Below are 13826 nucleotides of genomic sequence, written 5' to 3'. Positions count from 1 at the left end.
GTGGACCCAGTCAGGCTTTTCCTGGTACCTGCTCAGCTCAGACTATTAGAATCACAGAATCATAGAATGGTGTGGATTGGAAGGGACCTTTAAAGGTCATCCAGTCCAACCCCCCCCGCAAGGACATCTTCAACTAGATCAGGTTACTCAGAGCCTCATCAACTGTCTCCTCCAGAAGCTGCATCTACAAACAACTGTGTAATTGTTTTGGAAACAGATGTGTATTGATGGCTATTTCTTGTCTTGTCTATGTTCAAGAAGACCTAAAAAATATTGTTATTCCTGCTATGCTCACTTACCACTTTGTGTTTTGGCTTTGTCATAGAAATTTCCATTTCTTCAGCACCTGAATTATCACTGGGAGAGCCAGATCTAAAATCCATCATCTCTTCCTCTTGTTTCTTGAGGCTGTCTGCTACTGTTTGGATGGCTTTTGTCCATTCTTCCCTGGCAAAATGTAAGCAAAGTCATTCGTTACTTGTGACTTTAGATTGCCATCTGCCATGGCAAGGCAAGGATCACCAAGGAATACAGAATAACTAATGCTCCCTGATGAATCAATGCAACATACAATGAATTATGTGCATTTTCAAGCACTGTAAAAATGCATTTTCAACAGCACTTTTAACATATATCTTTATTAATCATACTAGACATAGGGGACAACTGAAGTCCTCCCAGTCTGGATACAATATAAGGCTTTTCAGACAACAGAGTTTCTAATAGACATTCAGTCAGCAGCTCAAGATATGACCTGGTAATACAAAGATTTACATAATAAAACCAGACTTGCCAAAACCAAAAAGCAAAAGGCTCCCATGCAGCACAAAGCAATTAAACACAGCTTCTCCATTCCTATGGTGCACTGAAACACATATATTCAACTGCTGGGAGCACTATGCCACTCCTCGCACACACATCCCAAATTTTTATGGCAAGGGGTATTCTAGCAGAAGATATTAAAGCCCAGAACACTTAGGTTATTCCTCTGTTGTAAAGATGATGACAGAAATACAGCAATTCCCAAGTAAGTTTTGGCAGAACATCAGTAAAAGCAGCGACATTTTATCTTAGGCCCGGTCTTGGTTACAATAAAGCTTCCAGAGCTGTTTCAGCTGTGGGTGCTCTAATACCAACCCCTTCGACTCCTGTGGAGACCACTTCCACTCCAGTGTCCTTTGGGAAACTTCACACTTCTGGAAACTACTGAAGTGAAAGTTCTTGGCCTTCACTTCATTTCACTGCAAATTTATTGAACATAAAGCATACAACTCTTAAGGGCTTACACAGTTTTGGGATGGGCTTTAAGGTATACAGGGGCTGAAGAAATGTTCAGTGGACTGTATGAATTTACCATGTTGTACCGTCTTTTGTATCTGCAGGGAACGAGATGTAGTGGTTTAGTTGGTATTTTTGGGACACTGGCTAAACTCTTCCCAAGGACACTCCAGGTAAAATACTTCGCTACTCCAGCAGGAACAGAAGCAGCCAGTGCCGAACAACTACATGCACAATCTGCAGTGAAGCCATGCAATCCTAATCAATGTCAAATTTTTCACTGCTTCTATGAAATTATACAAAAAAAAAAAAAAAAAAAAAAATCCTATCTGAACACACGAATTTCAGTTTGTGATGGATGGAAGAAGCAAATCATTCCCCAGAGGAAGCAAAGGCCTTGGGGAAAAAGTACCCAACACAAGATTCTAATAAAAACTGTTCCAATTACACATAAGGTCTCTCCTGCCCTGTGGATTTTTTATTTTGGATTTTGTCTGAATGTGCACTATCCAGCTCTATCTGGGGCAGCACGGTAATGCTAAACATTTTGAACATTCTCCCTATACTCCCAGAACAGACTAGTTCATTCACCATCACAAACACATTCCTTAATTTACTAATCATTCTTCATATTCAGAACTATTACAAAAATAACATTTTCTTATGTATTTTTATCTCTTCATCTCATTCAAAAAAAACCAAACGTTGGTTTTAAAGGCATAGAGAAAGCATATCTACCTTCATATGTTTTCTGAGATTTGTTACTGACTTGGTTGAGAGCTTGGCCCTCCTGAAGTGAGTATCATTGATTTCTGGGAGACCAGAATTTCACCCTCAGCTTTTATGTCTTAAGCGTACACAACAGAGGTGACTAACACTCCAAGCCCTGAAGTGTCACAAAGCTGACTTAATTGGCTAGGAGGGAATAAAACAAGACTGAAACACAATCTTCCCCCAAGTGGAAACTGTTACTTACTCCATTTAGGGTCACTAACTGCAGTGCTACTAAAAGAAACAAGGATCACTTTATTTTTCTTTGCTTTTAATTTGATTTCACCTTCTTCTGATCATTGTAATAGACTCAAAGGCAATATACAGGAACCTTCTTTAAATCAATGCATGCAAAGGCTATGAAAGAAAAAAGCAAAGAATATTAGGTAGAATTTGCTGATTTTAGAAATAAGCAGTATCATATCTAGGGAGGACAAGGGCTTTAAAATATCCCTTCCCCTAGAGCAATGGTACTGGGATAATTTAAGTTCAGTTCCTGAAGAGCAAGTAAATATTTAAATACTCTGTAGTTGTAGAATAGCTGTGCTGGTAAACTCTTCTCTCAGGAGGTAAGAGATCAATTCTCCAATGATGAGAGCACAGAATACATGCTCTTAGCTTTGTTTCCTAACAGCTGAAACAGAAATCTGCACCTGCAGCAGATAACTATCACCTTTATTATCTAATTTGCATAAAACATTAGCAATCAGCAATGATACAACTAACATTTTTCTTTCAGAAACAAAGAGTCTAAGAAGACTTTAAAAGGTCAGTATTTTGATACAACTCAGCTTTGCCTGAATCTGTTTCACTTGTGCTCATCCATCCAGAAACTCCCAGGTCAGAAACCCTTCATTTCACACATCACAACATTTCCAGTGAGAAATGAACCTTACGTTTCCAGAAATAACTACCTGTGTGCTGGTACACACCTGCACCTCTCCGTTTTGGATACCCAACCTAGCAATATTTCGTTTACAAATACTACTCAAAATCCACTCTCTAAAATCTCCTTTAAAGGTACCTCTTTTATCCTGGAACACACGCTAAAACTGAAGCATTCAAAAATTATTTGCTGCTTTTCAGTCTAGACGTACATCATCTGATAAATAAGAGCTTTAGCAGAGGACTCGCTATTAATGCTGAACACTTGCATCTGCTTTTGCAAGTAGTTTATGTATTAAATATGAATGAAACATACCGCTCCTCTGGAGTCTCCACATGAAATGTTCTTTCAATTACTGTGGTCCACTGGAGGCATCTAATGATAAATGTGTTTGGTTTAGGTCGTTCTGTCTTCATCAGCTGGCACTCTACCACAATCAAGGAAGAAAGAGTCATGGTACATAAGCAGGTTTAAATAATCATTTGTCTTTATTCTTATCTAGCAAACTGTTGCGATTAATCAGCCATAGAAATCTCTGTAAGTACTTCTTTAGGAGGCTTGAGACAATTTACTGTGTTGATGAAACCAATAAATAGCTTGGTAGATAGTCATCTAGGCAGCACCGAAATCAAATTTTGCTTAGACAGGCTCCACATTTGGTCTGCCCAGAGAGGTAAGTAGAAATGTGATGACACAGAAGCCGTTCAGACTCAGGTCCTGCATTCCAAAGGTCACCCAGAGCAGAGCACACGGACTAAGTCAGCTGATAATGCAGCGATTACATCCACTGAAACTAAAGCCAAGCCCCCACATTCTCTCCCTTTGATTTTCCCGACATAAAACCCTGTCCTTGGCTTTCAAGGAGTTGCTAGAGAGCGTGTTTGGTCATTTTGCAGCGACCTAATGAAGATTAGACTCAGCATTTCCAGTCTTCAAACACTAGAGGGAACATCAAACTGCAGAGGCACCCCCAGAAAAGACCCCGTTCCAAACGCCTTCGGGACAGCTGCTGCAGAGCGGGATGCTGTACGGACATGCAGCTAACAGCTTCCATCATCGCCAGTATTTAAGCATAATCTAAAAAGGCTACAGAAGTACGGCTACGTGCAAAACCACCACTTCCTTCATAAAAATGCTCTCTCTTGAGCTGAGCATTAATTTTTTGGGGTTTTTTTTTTTTGTTTTTTTTTTTTTTTAAATCACACCTACTATTTTAAGCTTCATAGGATGTTATAAGTGTTTATCCTTCAAATCTGGGTCTAAAAATGCACCTGATTAAGAGTATGCTAGTTATACTAAAACAGAGGATCTGAAAAACAAAAGAAAATCAATGAAATAACAGAAGCGAAAACACTACATTTTTCAGATTTATATTACTATAAAATTTAATGCTAATTAAACAGCTTCTGTTAAAGGAAAGTCAAATTAAGAAACCAAGTCAGTCGGGGTAGGGGGAAGATAATAGTTGTTGGTTTTTTTTCTTACATTAAACATTGCAGTTAATGAAACCACAAGCTTGCTATTATTTGGTCTTCAGGTTCTAAATCAACTTCCAAGTAAATAAAAAGGCACTACGAAGACAAGAAGAAATTTCTGCTTACTGCTAGAGCTATGAACATCCTCCACCATAAGCAATGTGCAAGTTGAAGAGAGAATCCAGGCAGAATAACTAAGATTACACTGGTATCGTTAGGTTAGTTTTATTATTGCGAAAGTTTAGAATGCTCAGTTTTAAATTTAAGCTCTTAATTAGCACCAAGATAAAATATGTACTGCCAGTGGTTTTGGGTGTTGTATTTTTGGCCATATATTTAATGCCTCATTTGCTACTGGAGTTATAAGCTTTTCAATGAGTAACTTTGCATTTTTCATGACAAGAAAATCTAATTTTTCTTTAATAGCATGCTGAGGTTATACTGCATCCTACTAAAGCACTGCAATTAGATAAGAGAAAGTTTATTAATGAGTCATGAAAAGGTTTTAGTGTGATAAACGGCACTCCTTCATTCACCGAGATTAAAGAACTTCGAACACAGCGACACAGCCATGCTTGCAGAGCGCTGTATTTAGCCTTGCAGCTACCCCCATCACTTTAGCAGAATGGCAATGTAATCCAAACACAACCACACAAGCTGACGCAGCCCAGTAAGCCTGGTTCTGATAAATTCAGCTCAAAAGATCTCATTCCTACTCCCAGATTGCCCACCTTAGCTTAGCTGCTCTTCTTTTTTTATGTCATTTGTTTTTTTCTGGTTTCCATTTTTGCCTGCTTAATGTGATTAGATTAAGGCTGGGGTTGGCCTCTATGAGCCTGCACAATGCAGTCCTAACAGATGAAGACTCAAAGAAGAAAATCAGGCTGTTTCTAACCTCGTGCTAATCCAGGGCTGTTCTCCTATACTTATCCATTTTGAAGAAATAAACTGAGAGGTTTTACTTACTTTTTTAAAACAGACTTCAGATTCACATTTAGTGCCTCAGATTAAGTATTCTGAAGTGGCAGCGCAGATATTTAAACTAGCCATGAACTCTAAACTTTAACCATTTAATTTCAGCATAATAAACCACAGAAGGCATTTTCTTCATAGAAGGGGACCAATTAAACATCACCACTTTTCCCCTAAATCAGCACTGCCCATTGATATTTGTTAAGCTTGCTGATCCAGCAATCTTTAAGGCATACAGCAAGATGAATAATAGAGATTTGTCAGTTAATAACCACTATAATTCAAGCATGTCACATAGAAGTGTTTTGTTTAGTGAACAATATGCTGTCTAATTACCCTGCTCAATCATAACAGCACATATCAAGAAATACAGAAGGCTTTATTTTTAAATTGCTTTACCAAAGTGCCCTACCATATAGGTTTCAGAAAGTTTGAAGCTACCACTTAGTTCTCCCCATATACGACAATCGCATGGATTTTATCAGCAAAATGCCGAGGCAGCAGGAGTTTTCTTACTTTTAAAACAAACTCTATGCTCTTTACTGCAGTTAGCAAGCTAGAGAAGCACCAAACTTGCCTTCTATAATCATGTCCCGCAACAAGCACCACTGCAGAAGAGCACAGATACAGATGCTGTGTAACAGCAGCTCTGATTCATGGCATGTTTGGGGTTCTGCTACAAAAACATTCCCGTTTCAAATACGGACCGAGGGTCGCTTACCCGTTGCAAAGACAGTTTTTCCTGTCAAGCAGTCCGACATAAGTATTTCCCATTTGCAACAAAGTAAGTACTATAAACAGCAGCCTGTTAAAAATGATTTAAATTGCTCTAAAGAACCTCTTGATTCTTTCCTGGCGTTTGGTCTTTTAAAGTAAGTAGGACAGAGAAATTGTTCCTAACAGGAATAGACACCACGGCATTCAAATGTAAATTACCATTTTGAATTTGAAAGACACTTAGTATTATCCCAGTGACTTTCTAAAATGTCACAATATTTGCTTCCCCAGCACTTAAGCTAAAAGGCAGATTACTTGCGACGAAAGTGTCAAACTCTGCTCCTATATAATGACATCACACTTAAAACAATAATGTCAAGGAAGAATCTTTCCCATTCCTGCTTTGGTTTCATAATGAAGGAAGGGGATAGAGGGAAGAAAAAAAAAAAAAAAAGAAAAAAAAAAAGGTGAATCAGGCAAGAATGATGAATAAATAAAAAAATAAAACTTTGGAAAAGGCAAACAGGAATATTATGTTGAAGTGCTCCTTTTGCTAGCACCACTGGATAGAATCGCCCCAAACACCTCAGCATGGCAAAAGCCAGGAGCTCTGAGTTACAGACCTGGACTAAGGTGGCCCCTAGTAACAGCAGACAAAAAGCCTGTCTACTAATCTGGCCATCCCGTGCCCTCTGATAAAATGCTTGACTGCAGACACGCAGTCCTGTCCCAAAAGGAGCACTCATATTGTTGAGCAATTACGTTTTCAGCTGTACAACAAAACCACCACAGTCCAGCCTCCTTTTTGACAGTCGGAGAAATAATCCCTTCTTTCTAACAGGAACAACCTCTCTCTCCATGTGGTTTTTCACAATATACTGCTCTTCTCAGCTATATGGTTTTAAAGGCTTATAACCTAATAGGCAGACATACATGATAATCCCAGATTACAATCAGTATGAAGGCTACTTATCGCGCAGATTTACAACACAGGCTCTATTGGTTATTTATCTGCAGGGTCTGTGGAGCAGAACTACTTAGGTATAGGCTTTTTTATTCCTTCTGTCTTCCCAGTGGTGGAGTACAGAACACGAACACAAATATGTCTCAAAAATCACAATTAAATGCTCAGCCGCCATCTTTCAGAAGTTTTGCTTTTTTTTTTTAATAAAACAAATAGGTAACTTCAAGGGATAATAAACTCCTTAAACATATCATTAAATTACAAACATTGATATATGGTTATTTTAAATGGAAAACTATGTGGAGAAAAAAGTACTTTAAAAAAAAGTGAGCCTCTCTTTACCCATGGAGGGGCCCTATTAAACAAGTTTTCAAAGATGCATGATCAAAACCCTCACAGACTGAAAGGAAAAGGCTAGCGTAGGAGAAAGAAGAGACTGTCAAGCACATGGAAGCAAGCACTCTGTATTTATTGCTAATACTTCATACCTGTTAAAAGAAAAAGACAAATGTTATCTTCTTTCACTTTTGTCCTGAATTGAATATTTCCTACAACTCACGGGTGGACAAAATCACTTAATGTGAATTTTACACTACAAGTAAGAGTCCCCTTAGTCATAAAAAAACCCACAAAACAAAACTTTTATTTGCAAAGATAAAAAGCCTATATTATTTTACAGCAAAAGCAGGTAAAGATTTTAATCAGCAACACGGGACCACTTTCAAAGAACAGACTGACAGTCTGCCATCTCATTAAAAAAAAAAAATCTAGTTTACTAATTAACAAGAAAAAGTCAGGGATATCATGGTCTCTTGAAAGAAAAAGAAAAAAACATTAAGTTTTACAAAATATTTCAGCTAAATTTGCCCCACCTTTTATTGGCAGAAGGCTTCTACAGGCTGCCTCTGCAGCATGAGGCTGCGTTCTGGCCTGAGCCTTCCTCCAGAGGCAGCTTGAGTTCCCTCACACTAACTTGACAAGTTAACCCAAATGAAAGTACCAGGCAAGCAGGTTGGAAGGGAAAACTTGTGGTGCAAAGCACATCCAAATGATACAAGTGTGGAGGGTACCCAGAAAGGAACCACAGATCAGGTGCTGGCAGCACTGCATGCCAGTGCCTACACGAGAAATTAAATCCTGGTGGGGCAACAGCCCAAAACCACAATAAGGACTTCTAGCAAGGAGGCCCCCCCCTAATTATCAAGGCTTTCCCGACCTGTCACTGGCTCACCAGGCAAGAGTCACTGCCACAAACATCCTTCCACCCACCACCCTCCCCGCAATCCCTCTTACGGGGACTACACCTTACTCTATAGGCATGTGCTGCATCTTTTCCAACAATGCTCTGATACCATAGTAACAAACTTGTTTATCTATAAACGCCAAGATTGATGGGCTCAGTCTGCCATAAAAAGCACCGTATTCCTGTTGTGACAACCGATTTAAGTTAATCCATTTTGAAGGCAACTTGGACAAAGAGAAGGCAACGGACACATCTTTTTTTACTCCCTAGCACTGAACTGCAGTAAATAATTATCATAAGTAATGCAGTTAGCAGCAACAGGATGGAAGTGTCCTGCAAAAAGTGCATTTGTTAAAAGCTTCTGGCTACAGACCAAGTACTGAATTAATTTATGAATGAATGGCTTTCTGCTGCTTTTCTTTACCTTCTTGATCCATAAGGAGATATCAGTCTAAAGAGGAAAGTACCATGGCATTACCGAAATGAAAACACTACAATTCTCTAAAACAAGACAAAAACCCCAAAGCACTCTTGGCATCCTGCACAGAGGCACCAGGCAACAGCACATCCATTATTTATTCCCATCATCAGTCACAACAGGTATATGTTGCTACCAGCAGAAAAAAAATGAACATTTGCATTAATTCCTAGTGCTGCCCAGCCCTCTTCTGCACCCAGGGTGGTCCAAAACAAATCTCTCTCTTTAAAGGTCAGCTACAAAGATGAACCTCATATTTCAAGCTACTCTGTAATGAAGAGGGAAAGCCTGTACCCTTCTGTCTGCACTTCCACTAGTCACCAGGAACACTGAACAGATCGTTGTTAATAACAGGTGCCACAATGATCTATTTTTAAGTAGTGGAACAAGACACAGGCAGATCATGAGACAGGAAAGATTAAGAACAGGAGAAAATAAAAGCTGAAAGTATACAGCAAAAGGTTGAAAACATGAGCAAGGAAAGGAAATTATCTTCAGATTCTTCTATCACATCCTGTGCTGCAGCACCTGAGCAAAGCTGGAAATGTTTGCATAGGACAGAGCGCAGAGGTTAGGAGATGTTATTACTTCCACACCTTTTTGTTGGCTCTAATAGAAGAAATATGGTTATGTGTTCAAAATTAGGAAAAACTGAATGTCCTTCATTAAAAACAGTGCTCGCTCCATAATCTCTTATGCCACCAATCAAATACTTTTGACCTATGGCAACGCTCCTTGAATCCAGATCTGGTGGCAGAACAGAGGCTGAAATGCTTCAGCTGTGTCTACCTGCCAAGTACTGAGACATTTGCCTGAGTTAATTTTCATTTTAAAGCAACTTGTTGACTAACAGACATACAAAATATTAACAAATAAACCAATTTTATTCTATAACCAGAAACGGTGAATTAGTAGAAAACTGGAGAAGGAAAAAAAAAAAAGAAAGAAAGAAAAAAAAAAAAAAAAAAAAAGGCAGAGCATCAAACCTCCACATCACAGTCATTCCTGAGAAACACAGGGGGGTTTTAACATCTCAAATAAACACATTTAGTGTTTAGATACATTGCTCTGCACAGATTCAAACGTTACTAATGCAGCTTACCGGCACTATGACTACAAGAAGACATCAACCCCCAAATTGGATGAGGGAGCAGGTAAAAACACTTACGAGCTACTGAGAAGTTATTTAAAGGTGATTCCCGCTGGTCGACATCCTGTGGTCGTTCCTTGTAGCCGATGAACGTGCCATCGTTTTTTAAAAGAAAATACCGCGGCCTCCATGTTTTTATGTATTCTCCTGGAAAGAAAGGATGGGCAAAGGGAAAAGTCATCAGAAAATACCCAAAAATACTGACTTGCCAACTATTTTTTTTTAAATATTGAAACTATATATCATCCTGACATAGCCACAATTTTAAGAACATTCAGTTCATTCTGATACAAACAGTGAAAAAATACAGGCACTGAGACTGATACTGCTAGTGATGTTAACTGTAAAAATGGGACTTCATAGAAAGTAAACAGCTATGTTTTGTTCTTCCATCTACTCCGATTTCCATTCAAGTTCTGCAACATCTGCCTTAAATGCATTTTAAATTTAAAAAAAAATCAGAGCAGATGTTCTATGTATTATTTTTGCTATTGTCATTTTTCATACTGACAAGTGGAGAAATTTTTTTCATTTACATTTTGCAGCGCAAGTATTTTAAACAACAATGGGTAATTTACTAATTAGTCAACTGCTTTATCAAACCAACAGTCACTTTCAGAACACGAGAAGATAATTCTCTGCTTAAGTTACATAACATCACTCACTCCTCTCACAACATCTCAAGCATGAAATACAAGATGATATATCACAATATGAAGGGGAGAACACTGGATGATATATAGCCAGCACAAAGAAGAAAACAAACATCTATTCTGAAAGATATTCCACTTTTCTTTGTCAGAGAAAACATCCCTTGCTCACATCATGCTACTGCTTATCTAAGTAACCTGCACAGGTGACTGTGCCATGTTCAAAATGTCAAGCAGTAGAATAAAAATAAAAGAACTGATCAAAACCTCAGTTATTTACTGGATTTACTCAGTTAGGCTTCAGAGAAGGCAGGCAGGAGTTCCACTGGTGGCTCTTTTGAGTGACTTTGTCCATGTGCCTCAGTTTCCCCCTTTGCTTACTGTCCATGTTGTAATCTTCTCAGGTAGTCTCTCCAGAACTTCAAAACAGCTTTACATGGTGTCAAGCTGGCCCTCTTATCTCCTACAAGGTCCTGCAGTAATGTTTCTATTTGGCTGAATCAGAAAAGCATCACTCAAGGTACTATTTGAATCAGGGTACCAGCCACATTTTTCCAACTCTGCTCACCTCAACAACAACTGATTTAAAAAAAAAAAATATAAAAAAGAAGTGGCCACTATAAAGCACCTACAGCTGGATAGCAGCAATACCCTCCTCCCTCCAGTACGGTTTCTCACTTGTTTGCTCAACATCAGGGAGAGGACGAGGGAGCAGACTAGGAGCCAAGCTTCCTTCCAGCCTGCCACAGCAAGAGCACGTCTATGCACCTCACGAGGTTGCCCCTGCAGCGGCTGGTAACCAGTGCCCACAGTTGCATCTGCTGGCGAGCTCTTCAAACAACCAAGAGCAGCAAGAAGAAAAGGCTCCCCAGATTTATTGGCTCTGGCAACTTTCTGCTGCTCTCCTGTTCTCCCAGGCTCTGCTCACACCCTCTTTTCCTACTGCTCGGCTCTGCTCCATCAGTAATTTCTCTCCCAGCGATGTGCATCCTGCCCCAGGAACTCCCCTGCAGCTGCTTTGCCTCCTTCCTCTCCCCACAGACCACCTCTCCTTCTGCGGTGCAGTTTCAACCTGCTTTGAGCACCAGCTGTGTCATTTCTTTTCTGTTCAGACTCATACTTTTCTCTCCCGCACAGTGAAGCACAAGCAACCCCAGCACCCACACCAAGCAGTCATGGGTGCGAGCACCTCTAGCTGCTGCTTTCACCTGCTTAGCCCTCATCAGGCTTTTAATTTTCCAGTCTAAAGCAAAACACTAAGAGTTACTGAACTGGCAGAGAGAGTCACACAGAGCTACCTTTCCAACAGCAGCCATGTCTACAGAAAACATCCATTTGCCCGGATGAAACAGGGTGTGGGGAAAGAAAGATGAGAGGAAAAGGAATGAGCACAAACCTTCTCAGTCTTTGTTTTCGAGATGTCTGTTACAGCTGTAAGTGTTACACTAACCCATAAGGGGTTTACAAAAATGTCATCGTCACTTTAGGAATTTCAGTAGAATTCACCTATAAGCTGTCATGGCTTAACATTTATAAGCAAGGCAGTAAATGTAGAAGGTTTTGTTGTCATCATCATTTTAATTCTGACCTTAATTAAAAGCTGAAAACGTTCTGGGATCAGTAGGAGATTACGAAGCCTTTCACATTTAAATTATCAGTCCAACTCAGCCCAGATCAGTGAGATTATTCCAATCTCATTACTATTACACCACAGATGTGATTACAGGGACAAGAACATACATGGTGCGTTCAGCCTAGCTCTTGATGAGAGGTTTGCCAGGTAAGCAGGTCGAGGAGGCGGATGCCCAGACTATCACGATTTTGGAATGCACTGTTAGATACCTGACTCATTGGTATTTTCTTCTCTTGCATAAAGAAGACCCAGGAGACCGAGGAATCTCGTATCCCCTATCCTACCTGCATTTAGGACTAAATCTAGATGGGATGGGATGAAAAAAATATCTGAAAAGGGGCAAGACAGAAAGTTTCCATTTCCATTACTGCCTAGTCTATGCTACACATCTTCCCCATCAGTATTTACAGAGGAGACATTTATTTTTTGCAGATTCTGAAATTATTATCTGGTTATTTTCAGTGAAGTATGCATAATTTTACACAAAATTACACTGTACTGTCACAAGAGACTCTTCCTTTTAGATTAGATGCTTATGTTTGGCTCTCATACTTTCTTACAGCTTTATTCCACTGATCTGTTTCTCTGTTAGAAACACATCATCTAACAGAATTAATAACAGTTTTTAAAATGGTGTATTCTATACATATAGCATCCTTCTCCACACTCACTCTTCTTCCACTTTTTCTGTGTGAAAATATCAAGGATTTCATTACTGGTAGGCATTCTACTTGGACCTTCCCTTATCCATTGGTTTAGCTAGTTCTGGTTCCTGATCCACCTTTTTAATTTGCAAATAAGTAACATGATTTCAATCTTCTTTTTCCACATGTCTAGAGCTTAATGAATCCTGTAATATGGCAAGCATACATATTATTGATTATTGCTCTTGCTAAGGACAGGACGAGGCACACTGTAGCACCTGTGGTATAAATTTTGCTATGCACCACACTGAGGCTATACTTCTGCATTTTGCAGCGAAGTGGCAAGACACTGCCTGGTGCGTGACTTCCCAATCAGATAATTTGTAAGTATAATTTTATATTCAAACCTGAGCAAACTATTACCCTCTATAGAAGTTCTAAAACACAGATTCACCAACACAGTCATCAAGAAAATGTGCAAAGTGCGTACTCTTAAGAAACAAGTTTATATATTTACGATTAGCTAAAACTCTATAAACTTCCCACAACTTGTAAGAAGGACCACATTGATCACAAGAGCAAATCCAACTATTTTGGGCAGAAAAGGAGTGTGTCAATACAGACAAAAATAATTATGTGGAGCTGCTGGGAAAAGGCTGACTGAAAAATGTTAACACCTTTTCCTTCCTCTGATATACTCAGCTGTCATGCTTGAAGAGTGAACTGAGCTGTTTCAATTTTTGCCCTGTGTTTTTTGTTCCTGTTGCGGTTTTGTTTTTAAGAATCATAAGCAAGAAGTTACTTGAAGTCACTAATATTAGTGGTTATGTAGTCACACTAGAAGAATTGGACCGAGGACAGTAAATGCAAGCATGTGTGGCAAATTCTATCAGACAACACTAAAAAAAATAATAATAATGATTCACCACGGAAAAGTGAACAATTTACAAAGCAAAACATTTTTT

At 39.2% G+C, this 13826-nt stretch overlaps 1 protein-coding gene across 3 annotated transcripts in view; it reads right to left on the bottom strand.

The window, feature by feature from the left end:
• The window catches only part of AKT1 (AKT serine/threonine kinase 1), a 75629-nt gene that overhangs the window by 25597 nt on the left and 36206 nt on the right, over positions 1–13826 (bottom strand). For all 3 annotated transcript variants that reach the window (XM_086749069.1, XM_086749071.1, XM_086749070.1), the window contains exons 3-5: positions 9953–10081; positions 3251–3362; positions 300–447 (exon numbers count right to left, since the gene is read on the bottom strand). In XM_086749069.1, the coding sequence (XP_086605195.1) occupies positions 300–447; positions 3251–3362; positions 9953–10081 (389 nt within the window). The remainder of the gene's footprint in view (positions 1–299; positions 448–3250; positions 3363–9952; positions 10082–13826) is intronic.

Source organism: Chlamydotis macqueenii, chromosome 5, assembly GCF_036417535.1.
Source record: "Chlamydotis macqueenii isolate bChlMac1 chromosome 5, bChlMac1.mat, whole genome shotgun sequence".
NCBI lineage: Eukaryota > Metazoa > Chordata > Aves > Otidiformes > Otididae > Chlamydotis > Chlamydotis macqueenii.
This window is presented reverse-complemented; position numbering and strand designations above follow the sequence as displayed.